Source organism: Ochotona princeps, chromosome 18, assembly GCF_030435755.1.
Source record: "Ochotona princeps isolate mOchPri1 chromosome 18, mOchPri1.hap1, whole genome shotgun sequence".
In the NCBI taxonomy this organism is placed as follows: Eukaryota; Metazoa; Chordata; class Mammalia; order Lagomorpha; family Ochotonidae; genus Ochotona; species Ochotona princeps.
This window is the reverse complement of record NC_080849.1, coordinates 43,687,149-43,701,695: the sequence shown is the minus strand read 5'-3', so window position 1 is coordinate 43,701,695 and position 14,547 is coordinate 43,687,149. Positions and strand designations below refer to the sequence as shown.

At 46.5% G+C, this 14,547-nt stretch overlaps 1 protein-coding gene and 1 non-coding gene across 5 annotated transcripts in view; both read right to left on the bottom strand.

Annotated features, from left to right (window-relative positions):
* Positions 1 to 1,499: 1,499 nt before the first annotated feature.
* The window catches only part of SMCHD1 (structural maintenance of chromosomes flexible hinge domain containing 1), a 140,872-nt gene continuing 127,824 nt past the window's right edge, over positions 1,500 to 14,547 (bottom strand). The window contains exon 48 of one of the 4 annotated variants that reach the window (XM_058677106.1): positions 1,500 to 1,900. In XM_058677106.1, coding sequence (XP_058533089.1) covers positions 1,897 to 1,900 — 4 coding nt within the window. In that variant the 3' untranslated portion in view covers positions 1,500 to 1,896. Of the gene's footprint in view, positions 1,901 to 11,346; positions 12,370 to 14,547 lie in introns of those variants that run through there. The other 3 variants (XM_058677105.1, XM_058677103.1, XM_058677104.1) reach the window with 3 other exon arrangements.
* Positions 1,749 to 1,883, bottom strand: LOC118758132 (small nucleolar RNA SNORA70). Its single transcript, XR_004995555.2, has one exon. It is a non-coding gene; the product is annotated as a small nucleolar RNA SNORA70 (small nucleolar RNA).

Below are 14,547 nucleotides of genomic sequence, written 5' to 3'. Positions count from 1 at the left end.
CACATTACAGCCCTTGATCTCAGCCAGGGACACCTCTGTGCAGTTTCTGCATAAAAAGACTAAAGCAAAACAAATGATAGGCTCTGGATAGATAAGTGTCATTAGTTTCATTCGACCCATGGAAAACACAAGGTGAGGGAGGAGTTTCATGTCCGGGACAGTTGTAGGGCCAAGGAAGAGAGAGCCCTAGTTCCCTGTTACACTCTGATTCCCCTCTCCTCAACTTTGTTTTCATATTTTGAAAGGTATTTTATTTCTTGCAATATTCTGAGGTTATGCTCCCTATGGGGCAATGCGGGGGCAAAATGGCGCCAGTGTTCCTGGGAGAAACAGGAAGAGAATTAGAGAGAAGGTACGAGAACTCAGTTCCACTGTGTTTCACCCTGAAAGAACCTTTTGCTGGGCTATGAGTGCTGGAAATGGCAAGTTAAGAGGAGTTCCTAATATTCTTCTGTTATCTGTTTATTGAATAGGCACCTCCAACCCAGCCTGTTTTGGGCTGATCTGGGGCTGGCGTTTGGAGCCAGAAGCTCAGTCTGGTCCCCGTATGTGAGCGGCAGGAACCAACTTACTTGATCTGTCAGCACTGCCACTCAGTGCTGCAATGACAAGCACCAGGAGCTAGAACCATGTGTTGGACCCCAGAACTTTGATATGAGGGTGGTGGTGGGGGAGATATTAGATGCTAGGATTAATGCCTGCCGCTCAAAAAAGTTTTTTCCTTTTAAATATTTATTTATTTTCACTGCAAAGGCAGATGTACATAGAGGAGGAGAGACAGAGAACAAGATCTTCTGTCTGATGATTCACTCCCCAAGTGACCGTAACAGCTGCTGCTGCATCAATCTGAAGCTAGGAGTCAGGAACCTCCTCCGGGGTCTCCCATGTGGGGACAGGGTCCCAAGGCTTTGGGCCATCCTCGACTGCTTTCCCAGACAACAAGTAGGGAGCTGGATGGGAAGCGGGGCCACCAGGATTAGAACCAGCGCCCAAATGGGATCCTAGCATGTTCAAGGTGAGGACTTTAGCCGCTACGCCACTGTGCTGGGCCCCAAAAAGGTTTTTTAAAAGACACATATTTGCAGGAATGGTGTTTGGTTTAGCAATAAAGATGTCCACAGCCTGCATCAGAATAACAGAGCTGGCAGGATGGCTCTGTCTCCCAACTGAGTGAGGACGCTGGCAGGCAGCAGTGAGGACGCTGGGTTCCAGCCACCTCCAAGGGAGACCTGCACTGAGTTCTCTGGGCCAGGGTTCTCCTCTGGTCCAGTCTTGCCTTCTGTGTGCATTTGATGGTCATCCAGTGGGTCTGTCAGGACAAGGAGGACTCCCAGACTGGACCCCAGCAACAGGGAAAAAACACAGGATGTATAGCCCGACCTTGGAGCATATGGATCAGGACTGGGCCTCCTCAGCTGCTGATGCCTGTGCAGTGAACAGCATGTCCAGATGCACCCGGAACCTTGTCAGAACAGGCTGGACAGTTCTCCTGGCTAAGTTTTGCGGTGTGTCCCTGGGTCTGTGGATGCACTAAGGTGGACTTTGTCAACCAACAGAGCTGTGTAGAGTCTCAACTGCATTTTCCTTGTTTTGTAGCTTGATGCAAACAGACATGACACCTTGGTCAATGTGAACCCTGGCCAGCGGGGGCGGGGGGGGGGGTGGCTTTCCAAAGGTACCTGGAATCCTTGTCAGCAGCCTGGAGCAGGAACAGCATGAGGCCCAAGGCATGCGCGTCCACCGTACCAGTCTGTCTCCGGGGGCCCTGAGGGCAGGCCATCCAAGTCCTAGGGCTTGTGCACTACCGGGCAGGCTGCTGTCGGCGGCCACCGCACACCAGGCCGCAGTGAAGACGCAGAGCTGGTCGGCCTCATTAGTTGCAAAGGACTGTGGTTTTCAACTGTGAATTTTGCCAAAGTGAGATGTTCTTACCAAAAAGCACATAGGTCATAAACTGCACACAGCTGTGCAACCAGCGCCCACAGCTCCCTACGGTTCCTCCCAGTGAGCAACACTACCCCAGTCCTGTCTCCCGTGACCTGCAGGGCCTCCCATTCCTTCTGAATGAAGGCATGTTGAAGGAAAAATGCATTTTCTTCTTTATTCGGATGTTATCCCTGTAGCTGGTGCCATGCCTGGTACACAACACTTGCTTACCACTATTGGTGGAATGAAGGAGAGAAAGCTCGTGAGTTTTATAAGATAGCTGACCAAGCTAACGCACACACAGTGTGGTGGCAGAGACATGCCACTTGGAGCGCGTGCATGTGTGTGGGGGTGGTGGTGGTGGTGGTGGGAGCCAGGATGCAAAGTTGGAAACAAGCTGAACATTCAGACTTTGAACCGAAGATCACACTTCAGTTTTATCTTTTCACAAATAAAAATACAGCTCAAAGAAGTCTAAACTGTGAAGTTTTCCTTGGGCTTTCATCAGCTCCACTCACAGCATATCCAATGTCGCTCACTGGTAGAACCCACCTCCAGGGACCTTGTTTCTCTTGGTCCCTTTTAAGTGGACCCGGGCTGAGAGACCCTCCCGCCTCCAGGGGCCAGGAAATGATTATTTTCAGCCTTCTCCACCCCACTGCAGGGCCTGGTCAGAGAACAAAATAGTCAGCCTCTCTCTGGGCCAAGGCATGTGATCCGTGGCCAGAGCGCTCCCCTCCCTAACGAGTGGGGAAGCCAGAGGCCAAATAAGGTTGCAGACGCCCATCGCCTCGGACTGCCATGCTCATGAGCTGTGCTTTGAAATTGCTGGAATTAAGAGCCTGGTGTTGTCATGTCTCTGCTTTGTCGACTGTTACAGATAAGAACCACAGAGAAAATCTTTTTCAATCTTTCAACTGCCATTCTTACACAAAATACATACACCACATCTTCTTAACGGCTGAGTCAGGAGGAATAATTTCATCAGATTGGGGTTCTAAATATTTAAGATACTTTAAAATTTTTAGAGCAGTCTTGGCCTAGGAGCACAGCTTTGCTCAGACGATGGCCTAATATTGCTGCTGGGAAGCACACTGAGCCAACACGGGAAAGCCGGACTGAGCTCAGCACCAAGTTAGAGCATTCATGACTCGCGCGTGAGCAGGTACGCCCACTTTCAAACTTCCTATCCATAGCGGTGTTTTACAGAAGAGGGGCCAAGTGTTTGGGCTCTGCTACCCACAGCGCAGACCAGTAGGAAGCGCCTCGATCCTGGCCTCTGCCTGGTTCAGCTCTGGCTGTGGCAGCCTCTCGGAGAGCGAACCGACAGATACAAGATCCCTCTCTGTGTCTCTCCCTCTCTCGCTGTAATCCTACTTTTGAAATAAATAGATGGATTTTTTTAAAAAGTGGTGCTTTAACGTTGTGTTAACATATAAAAAACACAAACCATGTCATCTTGACTGAGCAGTCAGTCACAGACAGCACAGATCCAACTACTCAAGGCATCATTTGACCAGCAGGAAGCTGCAACTGCAGAGCAGGGGACACCCGAATGCAGGTACTCCAATATGGAGCCTTCCAGCATCTTAGCTGCTGCACCAAATGCCTGCCCTTTATTTTTATTTTACGTTTATTGAGATATCTCTGGAATCTGGTGGACTTTTATTCCAACTCTGAAAATTCTTTCGATTGCTTTGAAATACTCAGTCCTATTAATATGCATCTGTATTAAGCATGAATTTTTCCTTCTTTCTCTAAAATATTCTAAAACAGTTGCTACGTTTCTTTTTCATTTAAAAAATAGCTGTGGGGCTGGTACCACGGCATGGTAGCTTAAGCCTCCACCTGTGGTGCTGACATCCCATACTGGCGCCAGTTTGAGGCCCAGCTGCTAAACTTCTGATCCAGCTCCCTGCTAATGTGCCTAGGAAAGCAGCAGCAGATGACTCAAGAGGCACAGGTGACATACTTCAGAGGAAGACACAAAGAGAAAGCTCTTCAGTCTGCTGGCTCATGCCCCACATGGCCACAACTGTTAGGGATGGGTCAGGCTGAACCAGGAGTCAGGGACTCCATCCACATCTCCCCCTGGGGGTGAGAGCAGGACTGGAAGTGGAGTAGTTAGGCATCAAATTGGTGCTGCAGTATGGGGCTGCTGGTGTCCAAAGCAGCAGCTTAGCACCGGCCCTGTAAGGTATTTGGCACATGAGCCCTTGGTACTCCTCCTGAGAGGGCTTATTAGTAAGAAACACACGCAATGCCCCTTCTCGCTCTTCCTGGCTAGCCACATGCGCCACTCTGCCATTCACCAAGGGCCCCTGGCCAGAGCTAGGGCATAGGTAATGCCACCTGCACTTTAAACTTCCTAAGCCGAGCTAAACAAATTTCCTTCCATCTTAAGTAGCTTCTGCTTTGGCATTTTCCCTTTAGTCTTTAAAAATGTTCCAAAAGATTTAGTTATTTATTTGCAAGAGTTTCAGAGAGAGGGAGAGACTCTTTCATCTGATGATTCACTCTTAATCCCCCAACATTTTATTTATTTCAAATCCAGAGAGGGGAAAGAGAGATGGAGGGAAGGAGAGAAGGCGGGACAGAGAGATGAGAGGAGAATCTTCTGTCTGTTGGGTCACTCCCCAGCTGGTTGTAATGGCAGCTGATGGGCTAGGTTGATGCCAGAAAGCAGGAGGTTAATTCAGGACTCCCAAGTGGGTGACAGGGACCCAGGCACTTGGACCATCTTCCTCTGCTTTTCCCAGGCCATTAGCATGGAGCTGGGTTATCAGTGGGGCACCTGTGCCCACATGGGGTGCAGGCAGCAGCCTTCCAGATGCGCCATAAAGCCAGCCTCCTTTTGTTAATTCTTTTACTCCTATACCTAAGAATCTTCCATCAAGCCCAAGATCATGAAGACATTTTCCATGTTTTCTTCCAAGAAGTGGTAGTTTTTGTTTTAATATTTAGGTCTTTTACTCATTTTGAAATTTCTTTTTTTTTGCACATAGTGTGACTCAAAAATCCAAGTAACTTTTTTTTTTTTTGAGGCAGAGAAAGACAGAATTCCCCAAATACCCACAAAAACTCCTATATAGGAACAAAGGCAGGAGCAAGGAGCCAGGAGCTCAGTGCTGGCCTCCCTCAGGGCTGCCTGGAAAGCAGTGGCTTGAACCATCACCACTCACTGCCAAGGTTTGCATCAGCAGGAAGCTGAGGTCAGGGGTCAGAGCGGGACAGCCAACACAAGCATTCTAATATGAGATGCTGGCACCCAACCTGAAACTTGATTCTTTTGCATATGGTTATCCATGAGACTAAACCACCTGCCAGAAAGATGAGCCAGGGATTATGAACATACTAAGCCCACTGATTGATCACAATTGCTTTTATTTATTTTTCAAGATTTATTTATTTTCATTGGAAAGTCAGATTTACAAAGAGGAGACAGAAAAATCTTCCATCTGCTGGTTCACTCCCCAAGTGGCCACAACGGCCGAGCTAAACAAACTTAAAATATAATGAACCAAGACGATCTGAAGCCACAAGCCAGGAGTTTCTGGGTCTCCTGCTGTGGATGCTGGGTCCCAAGGCTTTGGGCCATCCTTACTGCTTTTCACTATTCTATCCCAAGGCTTTGGGCCATCCTCAGCTGCCCTCCCAGGCCACAAGCAGGGAGCCGGATGGGAAGTGGGGCTGCTGGGACACAAACCGGTGCCCATATGGGATCCTGGCACATGCAAGGCGAAGACCCTAGCCACTAGGCTACCACATCAGGCCCTCCAATATGAACATCTTAACCTGTATCTTAAGTGTTAGGCCAAACAGTGCACCCCCCCTTTGCTTTCTGTGAGGAGAGACACAGTGGGACACACAGAGAAACCGAAACAGGGTGCAATCTACATCCATTCATTCTCCAAATGCCTGTAGTATTCAAAGCTGGGTCAGGCTGAAGCCAGGGACACAATCCAGCTATCCCATGTGGGTGGCAGGGATCCAAGTACTTCAGGCATCATCTCTGGGCTACCAGGCTGTGCACTGGCAGGAAACTGGATCAGAAGAGTCACAACTCAAATCCAAGGACTCCAGCATGGGCATCCCAGGTGGTGACTCAACCGCAAGGAATACCGACACTGGCCCTCTGTGTGAGCAGCCGTGACTCTCGGTTCAGTCTCTTAATGTTTGAAGTCTATTCAGGTTGTCTGTGTCCGCTGTAGTCGTCTTTCTAGGAAATGGTCCATTTCATATACATCATCTAACTTGTTCACATGCAATTTGTTCAAAGTATTCATTTTTTTCCATTTCACTTATGTAAATCAGAATATCACTTTCTGATTCAACATAACTTCTCTTCTACTATTTTTTTTCTTGATCAACATAGCTAAGTTTGTCAGTTTTGAATTCTTCAAAGAACTGTACTGTGTTGAGCTTTTGTGTGGCACGCTATTAATCTTCACTGTGAATATTTTTCTTCCTCCAACCTACATTTCCTACAGCTTCCTTTTTTTGGTATCTTCAGGTGCAAGTGTAAGTATTAAGATTCTTTTTTTCTTTCTTTTTTTTTTTTTTAAAGATTTATTTATTTTATTACAGTCAGAAATACATAGAGGAGGAGAGACAGAGAGGAAGATCTTCCGTCCGATGATTCACTCCCCAAGTGAGCCGCAACGGACCGGTGCGCGCCGATCCGAAGCAGGGAACCTGCAACCTCTTCCGGGTCTCCCACGCGGGTGCAGGGTCCCAAAGCCTTGGGCCGTCCTCGACTGCTTTCCCAGGCCACAAGCAGGGAGCTGGATGGGAAGTGGAGCTGCCGGGATTAGAACCGGCGCCCAAATGGGACCCCGGGGCTCTCAAGGCGAGGACTTCAGCCGCCAGGCCAGACCGCTAGGCCCTCTTTTTTTCTTTCTTAGCTATAAATTAAACTCCAAGCAGCATTTACCCCCATATCCTGTTTGGGATGCTATATTTTCATATTCTTGATTTCTCTTGATTTAAAAGTCTTTTTTTTTAAATTTCAGTTAATTTTATGATCTGTTGGGTTTCTAAGATTATGTTCATTTCCATGTCTCCCAATTTTTTATCACTGATTTCAAATTTTGTTTCATTGTGATCAAATAACATTCTGTATTATTTCCATCCATTTCAATGTGTTGGAAGTTGATTATGGCCTTGAATAGTGCTATCTTGAAGCATGTTCCATATACACTTGAGAAGAATGTTGTTCAGTGGTGTATTATAAATATCTTTAAAAATATATCTTGACAATAGGATGATGGACTTTCTATCATGTCTACAACTACAATGTCATGAGTGCAGGGGCTGGAGTGGGAGCTGCATTCTGGTCTGGATATGGCTGTGGTGTCCCTCAGCACAAGTGTGGACTGGGACTGGACGCACCAAACCAGGTTAGATTCTAGCAAAAATTGATGCTCTGGAGGACCAGGGTAGGTGTAGGATGGGCTAGGCTAGGTCTCTGCCCCTACTGAGCTGTTTATGAGCAGTGTCTGGGTATGGACGAGCATTGACTGGGCTGAAACATCCAACAGTAGGAACTGGAATGGGCTGAAGGTCAGTCAGGGAAGACCACTGTTTGTGCTAAGACCAGAGGCGGACTAAGAAGGGCTGGCCCATGGACCCACTGGTGCGCGTGAGATCTGACATTGGGAGAGGTTCTGATGGAGGAGCCTGGGAAACTCCTGTCAGGACACAGTCCCTGCAGGTGAGTGCAAGAACCATGACAGGGAGCAGCCCAGACCAGGCCAGGGAATGGTCCCCACTGGCATACATTTGGCGCAGGCCGGGGGCGGACCAGGCTGAACCAGTTCACATCAGCCGTTGATGAATCCGAGCACCAGCACAGAGTGTGGGTCAGGCTGGGTTCGGCTGCAGTACATACCAGTACACATAAGGGTTGGGCTAGGCTGTAACTCTCATCAGTGTGAGCTGGAATTGGGGGTGGGCTGGGCCAGGCTAAGCACCCACTGGCAAATGCCGAGGTGAGGCAGGCATGCAAGACTGGGCTGCAGCACTCAACCAGCACATGTGAGACCAGGGGGAAGGTACAAAACTGGTAGCGGGGATGTTGAGGGCTACCCTGCTGAACACCACTCCTACTGGAAAGCATGAGTTGGATGAGGGTTGACCAGACCAGGCAGGGCTGCAACACCTGTGGGCCTCATGTGAGCTAGATCATGAAAAAGTCAAGCTGGGCTGACTGTTTCTACTGGAGCAAGCATAAATCAGAGTGGTTGAGGGTTGGTTGGGTTGCTGCATCATCAGCTGGCAGATGCTAACATGGGGGTTAATTCTGTCAAGTTCAACTGCAGAATCACGTGGAGAGTACATGATCTAGGAGGGGGCCCAGGAGGGAAATAGTGGGTAACGCCCTCTTGTGTTACCACTGCCACTGCAGAGCATGAAACCTAGGATTGGGGTAGGCATGGCTAGACAGAAAGGCACCCATAGCATGTGTGTGGGCTGGATAGTGTGGCTGGTTGGGTTGAACTAGGCTTCAATGCCCATTGACACATGAGAGCTGAACGAGTTGTGGGATGGACTGGACCTGGTGGGGGTTACTGCAGTTTGCTCTGACTAGGTAGCAGCTCCCACTGGTTTGCAGGAGAGCTGAGTGTGTGTAGAAGAGCTGGAAACAACTGACCCAGCAATTGCAACCACCAAAGTATGCATAAACTGACTGGGGCAACAGACTGTGCCAGACCCTGTAATGGCATGCACACACAAGAATCAGGTCTGGGATCACCTCAGACTAAGTTTGTTTGGGGATCCCTCCAACTGAACTGCTGAACTCAGAACCCCAACCATGAAGAAAGCTGCAGGTTCCATGGTCTGCCCAGGAGTTCAAGTGTCAAAGCTGAGCCTCCTCAGAGGCTCGGACGGAACAATGGACACCATATCCAGGTGCACATGGAGGATATGGCAGTCCATCAGAATCTGCAGAGGACACCTGGTACCACAACAGAGGACAGAACAAACCAGTGAACTACCCCAGCCACGTGCTGGCAGTGAAAATCTGGGCAAATGGAGACTAAGTTGGACTATGACAACCAGTGATTTCTGCAGCGATTTCACTGTGCTTGGAATGGCAAGATTGGCAGCAATTCAGAACCGCTGAACTCTCAAAACCACTTTAGCAGTGCCCTTGGAGCATGCCCCATCCCGGGGACCCTGGGATGGGTGGGAGGCTGGGTGGGGCTTCTCCCTTTATCTCCCCCTTTACCCCAGATACAGTTACCCACTTTCTTGTAGCCCCTGACCCTTTGTGCCCTAATCAACTATGTAAAGATTATTAAAATAACATATATATGCATACATATATCTTGACAATAGATGCTGGACTTTCTATCATATCCACAATGTCATGATACACTTAAATAGCAGAATGATGGACTTGTGACATTTGCTGAAGGACTATACTACTGTAATAATATGGAAGGAAACAGTGTGTGTGTGTGGGAAGGATGAGGAGGGTGGATGGGGAAATCCCTGAGCCTATGGAAGTATCTTATGAAAAAGATCTATTCTTATTTATTATAAAGGCACAGTGACTCATGGAGATGATGTTCACTCCTTGAATTGCCACAAGGGACAGGGTTGGGCCAGGCAAAAGCCAGAAGACAGGAACTTTATCTTGGTCTCCCACATGGGTGAATTAACCCATTCAAACAACTGTAGAAGTATGTCTTCTACAGAAAATACATAGTTGTATTCTATACAAATTCTGTCTTTATGTTAGATTTCTTTATTTACTTGAAAGGCAGTTACACACACACACACTCACAGAGATCTTTAATCTGCTGGTTTACTCCCCAAACGGCTGCACTGACTTTGGCTAGGCAAGAACAAGCCAGGAGCTTCTTTCAGATCTCTCACACGGGTGCAGGGCCCAGGGATTTAGACCATCCACTATTGCTTTACCAGGTCATCAGCAGGGAGCTGTACTGAAATTGGGGCAGCTGTGATATTAACTGGTGCCATACAGGATGAAAGAATCACAGAAGGGACCCAGTGCGGTAGCCTAGAGGCTGAAGTTCTTGCCTTGCACGCGTTGGGATCCAACGTGGGTGCCAGTTTGTATCCTGGTGGCCCTGTTTCCCATTCAGCTTCTTGTTTGTGGCATGGGAAAACAATTGAATATGGCCCAAAGTCTTGGGATCCTGCACCCGCGTGGGAGACCAGGAAGAGGCTCCTGGCTCCAGCCCGGCTCAGCTCCAGCACTGAGGCTGCTTGGGGAGTGAACCAGTGGGTAGATCTTCTCTATCTTTCCTTTTCTCTGTATATCTGTCTTTCTGATAAAAATCAGTCAGTCCTTAAACAACAACAACAACAACAACAACAACAAAACAACAGAAAATGACTTTACCAGCTGTGTCACTGCTGGCCCCAAAACTTTGTCTTCAGACTTGTATCCTCATTTAATGCCACTGCTTGATATAGCTGAACCTGAGTCCTGCCTTTCTGTTTATATTATGAATGGATCTCATGGTTTGTTTTTTCCTCTGATTATTCACTGCTTCCTTTCGCATCAAGTAAATCCTTTCTTAAATGAGCTCATAATGCTGTAACAAAGCAGCACAGACTGGTCAGCTTAAACAAATTTCTTTCCCAGTTCTGGGAGCATGAGATCAAGTGCCAGGATGTTCAGGTTCTGAAGAGGGCTTTTTGTGGCTTATAGACGGACACCTTGTCACTGAATCCTCACATGGCAGAAATGGAAAGAAAAGGAGGGGTGTCTGGGGATGACAGAAAATACCTTTTTCAGAAGTCCACAGTCCCATTGATTAGTTTCAGAGCGAAGATTTCATTTACTCCTAAACATCCCACATCTTTATATATGGGGCGCTGGTTGGTGCCCCAGCTGCTCCACTTCCCATCCAGTTTCCTGCTTGTGGCCTGGGAAAGCAGTCGAGGACGGCCCAAGGATTTGCGACCCTGCACCCGCGTGGGAGACCCGGAAGAGGTTCCAGGTTCCCGGCTTCGGATCGGCGCAGCACCAGCCCATTGAGGCTCACTTGGGGAGTGAATCATCGGACGGAAGATCTTCCTCTCTGTCTCTCCTCCTCTGTTTTACAGCCAGATATACAGAGAGGAGGAAAGACAGAGAGGAAGATCTTCCGTCTGATGATTCACTCCCCAACTGAGCAGCAAGGGGCCGATGCGCGCCGATCCGAAGCCGGGAACCTGCAACCTATTCCAGGTCTCCCACGCGGGTGCAGTGTCCCAATGCATTGGGCCGTCCTCAACTGCTTTCCCAGGCCACAAGCAGGGAGCTGGATGGAAAGTGGAGCTGCCGGGATTAGAACCGGCGCCCATATGGGATCCCGGGGCTTTTAAGGCGAGGACCTCAGCCGCTAGGCCACGCCGCCGGGCCCAAAATGAATAAATCTTAAAAAAAAAAAAAGCAGTAGGGAAGAAAACCAGCCTGTTTATTAACCTCACTGCATATTCAGAAAGGATTAAAAAACACACACACTTCCTGGGACACAAAATTGTACTAAAAGTATTTTCTTACAAAATAACTTCACAGACCAACAATCTTGGACTTACACAAACGCCAGTACTGACACACATTAGCTTCAATACACAATGCAGAGTCTTGCAGCAACTTTCGACCAGATTGTTATTGCGTTAATATCAGAGTATGCTTTCTTTAATCCCTTAAAAATAGTAATAAAAAATTACAAAAGAATGTAAATGTAGAATTAAGGCTGAGACTATATAATCTAGTATTAATAAAGTCAGACAATACTTATAAAAATTGTTGCTGCTGCGTATTTATATATATACATACACACAGGATATATCTTTTAGAAATTTGAAATGCTACTTTGGTCACAAGTTCACTAATCAATTTAATATTTTTTGAATATAGTTTAATGTTCGAATTCCTTTATACCTGTGCTTTGTCTATTTTTAATCCTGAATTCTCCAGAGTTTCCTCATATATTTACAATTAAATATCCAGCCACTAGGAGCTTCCTTACACAAAAGACAAAACATCTTGTTAAATACATTCACACAAAAGTAATAAAAAGGTGGTTTTGAAGAAATAGTTCTAACATATGCATAATTATACTAAAAAATAGTGTATATATATATATTTTTTTCCTTTAGGATTAATAAATCCGATCTGCCATTTTATCATATTTTCCTTTGACACATTTTCCAGACACTGACAACCAAAGGGTATGAAGACTGGAATAATCCGGTAAATCCATATTGTCCAGTGAGATTCACAGAATTGAATAGCTGCTTCCAGTCCCATCTGGATATATATGGAAATTCATGCAAATACTCGTACTGTCCCCAGAAATACTCAGTTTCGTAAGTCACCTCTTGGTCTTCTGAAACAGAGATGCAGAAAGCAGGGGATTCTTAGTGAGACCAACGGCTCTCTCTGTCACCTCTCACACATCTGTTTTGGTTATAATCCTGGTCAAGGTGGGAAAAAGCATCATAAATTTCATGCACCAAAGACTGCCTTTCTTACATTCCCTCATTGTCATACTGGATGTCTAAACACTCCCCAGTGTTATACCCATGCTCTATTAACAGACTGACTTAAGTCCTTATACACAATTATGCCCTTCACATAGGTGTCAAAAGAAAGCCTCAAAATAAAAGCTATAGTATGTGTGCTTGTGTGTGTGTGTATGCAGGGATTAAAAAGTTTCAAAATTTCAGGAAAAATGATGTGCTTTCTGAAAATCTACACATGAATTCAATTTCCTACACCAAAGTGAATACTTCAAAAAAATACTTATGTTATTTATCTGAAAGGTAGAGTGACAGAAAATGTGGGAGTAACAGAACCACATCTTTTATCAGCTGGTTCACTCCCCAGATGGCCGGAGCAAAGCAAGAAGCTGGAGCTCCACCTGCTCTCCCACGGGAGTGGCCCTAGTGTGGGAACATCACCCTCTGCCTCCCACATGCTCAGCAGAAGTGGCACTCAGGAGATGCCAGCACTGCAGGCAGCCGCTTAACACCCTGCCTCATGTTTTTTGTGTACTACATGCCATGCTGTATATAAGAATGTAAAATTCTTCTTTGAGACAGAACTTTAATACGGACTGCTACCACTTCAGGTCATTGTGTTACCTGCTGCGCCACAAAGAAGCTCCCAAATCAATGTTTTTAATTGTTTTCTTCACTGAGCTTTTTTCCTCAGTGACTTATTTTAAAAGGCAGAATGACAGACTGAAAGGGAGTCAGAAAAGGCCTCATTTCCCATCTGCTGGTTCACTCCCCAAAGTGCCGCAGTGGCTGGCTCGGGGTAGACCCAAGCCAGGCGCCTTAGTGGGCCTTCCTGAAGCAGGGCGGCCAGTGCTGAGCTGGAGCTCGAACGCGGGGTACCACCTGAGGCGGGCTTCACAATCTGGCCTCTGTTCAGTTTTTCTGACTATATTTTGCTTCTCTTGACCACTCTGCTCTTTGCTCAACATGCTCAAATGATCAGAGCATTTGCAGTTCCTCACACACTATCCTGATACTTTCTATCCTTCTCATTGACTGTGTCAGTTTATCTTTCCTGACAACTAACACTGTCTCCCCACTATTTGCTATTCTTTCTTTCCTTCCTTTAAAAAACATATTTATTTATTTGAAAGGCAGAATTAAAGGGAGAGAGGGAGACACAGAAAGATGTTCCATCTGCTGGTTCACTGCCCAAGTGGCCACAATAGCCAGAGCTGGGCCAGTCCCAAACCAGGAGCCAGCAGTTTCTTCCAGGTCTCTCATGCAGAGGCCCATATTCTTGGCCTTCCTCTGCTGCTTTTCCAGACATACCAGCAGGGTCTCAAACTGGCACCCATATAGAATGCCAGCACTGCAGGCAGAAGCTTCTCCCACTGAGTCATAGTGTCCCTTTCCTCCCTACTTTCTAAGACCTCATTTTATTCTTGCCTGACTTTTTAAATCATCCTATTTCTGCATAGGATTCATGTATTTGACAGGCAGAAAGAGAAAGAGAATTAGTCAGGGGAATTTCTTCCTTTCTGGTCTCCCGCAATGGTAGTAGTGGCCCAAATACTGGAGCCATTTTCCACTGTTTTAACAGGTGCATTTACAAAGAGCTGGATGGGAAGCAGAGCAGCCAGGATTCCAACTGGTGCTTGCATACAAGATGCTGGGGTCACAGTGGTGGCTCACTCTGCTATGCTGTAGCTACTTCTGCCATGTCACTTTTATTCACACAGCAACAGATAATACACAATGAGCATTCAAATCCATAAATCCAAGAAATATTTGAAAAGTTTATAGAAAATGCATATTATAAAAACAATGTATAGGCTTCAAAAATTCACCGTAACAAAACATAAGCTACTCTTTTAACTTCATTTTCTATGGGCTTTTTAGAGGCTCCTAGGATTTCCTGACTAAATATAGACAGTGCATGGGGTATCAGTTCCATGTATCACACTCTCAAGAAACTTCATTAAGGTTCATGTAAGAAACTTCATGTATGGTGTTTATCAAAACCTTTTGAAATGATCTGCAGCCTCCCCACCCCCAATCCATTCTAAACAGCAGTGTTCATATTTTGGTGAGTTATCTAAATAGTATCTTGACTCTCTAAACCAAAAATTCAAGCAATTTTGAAGTGAGATA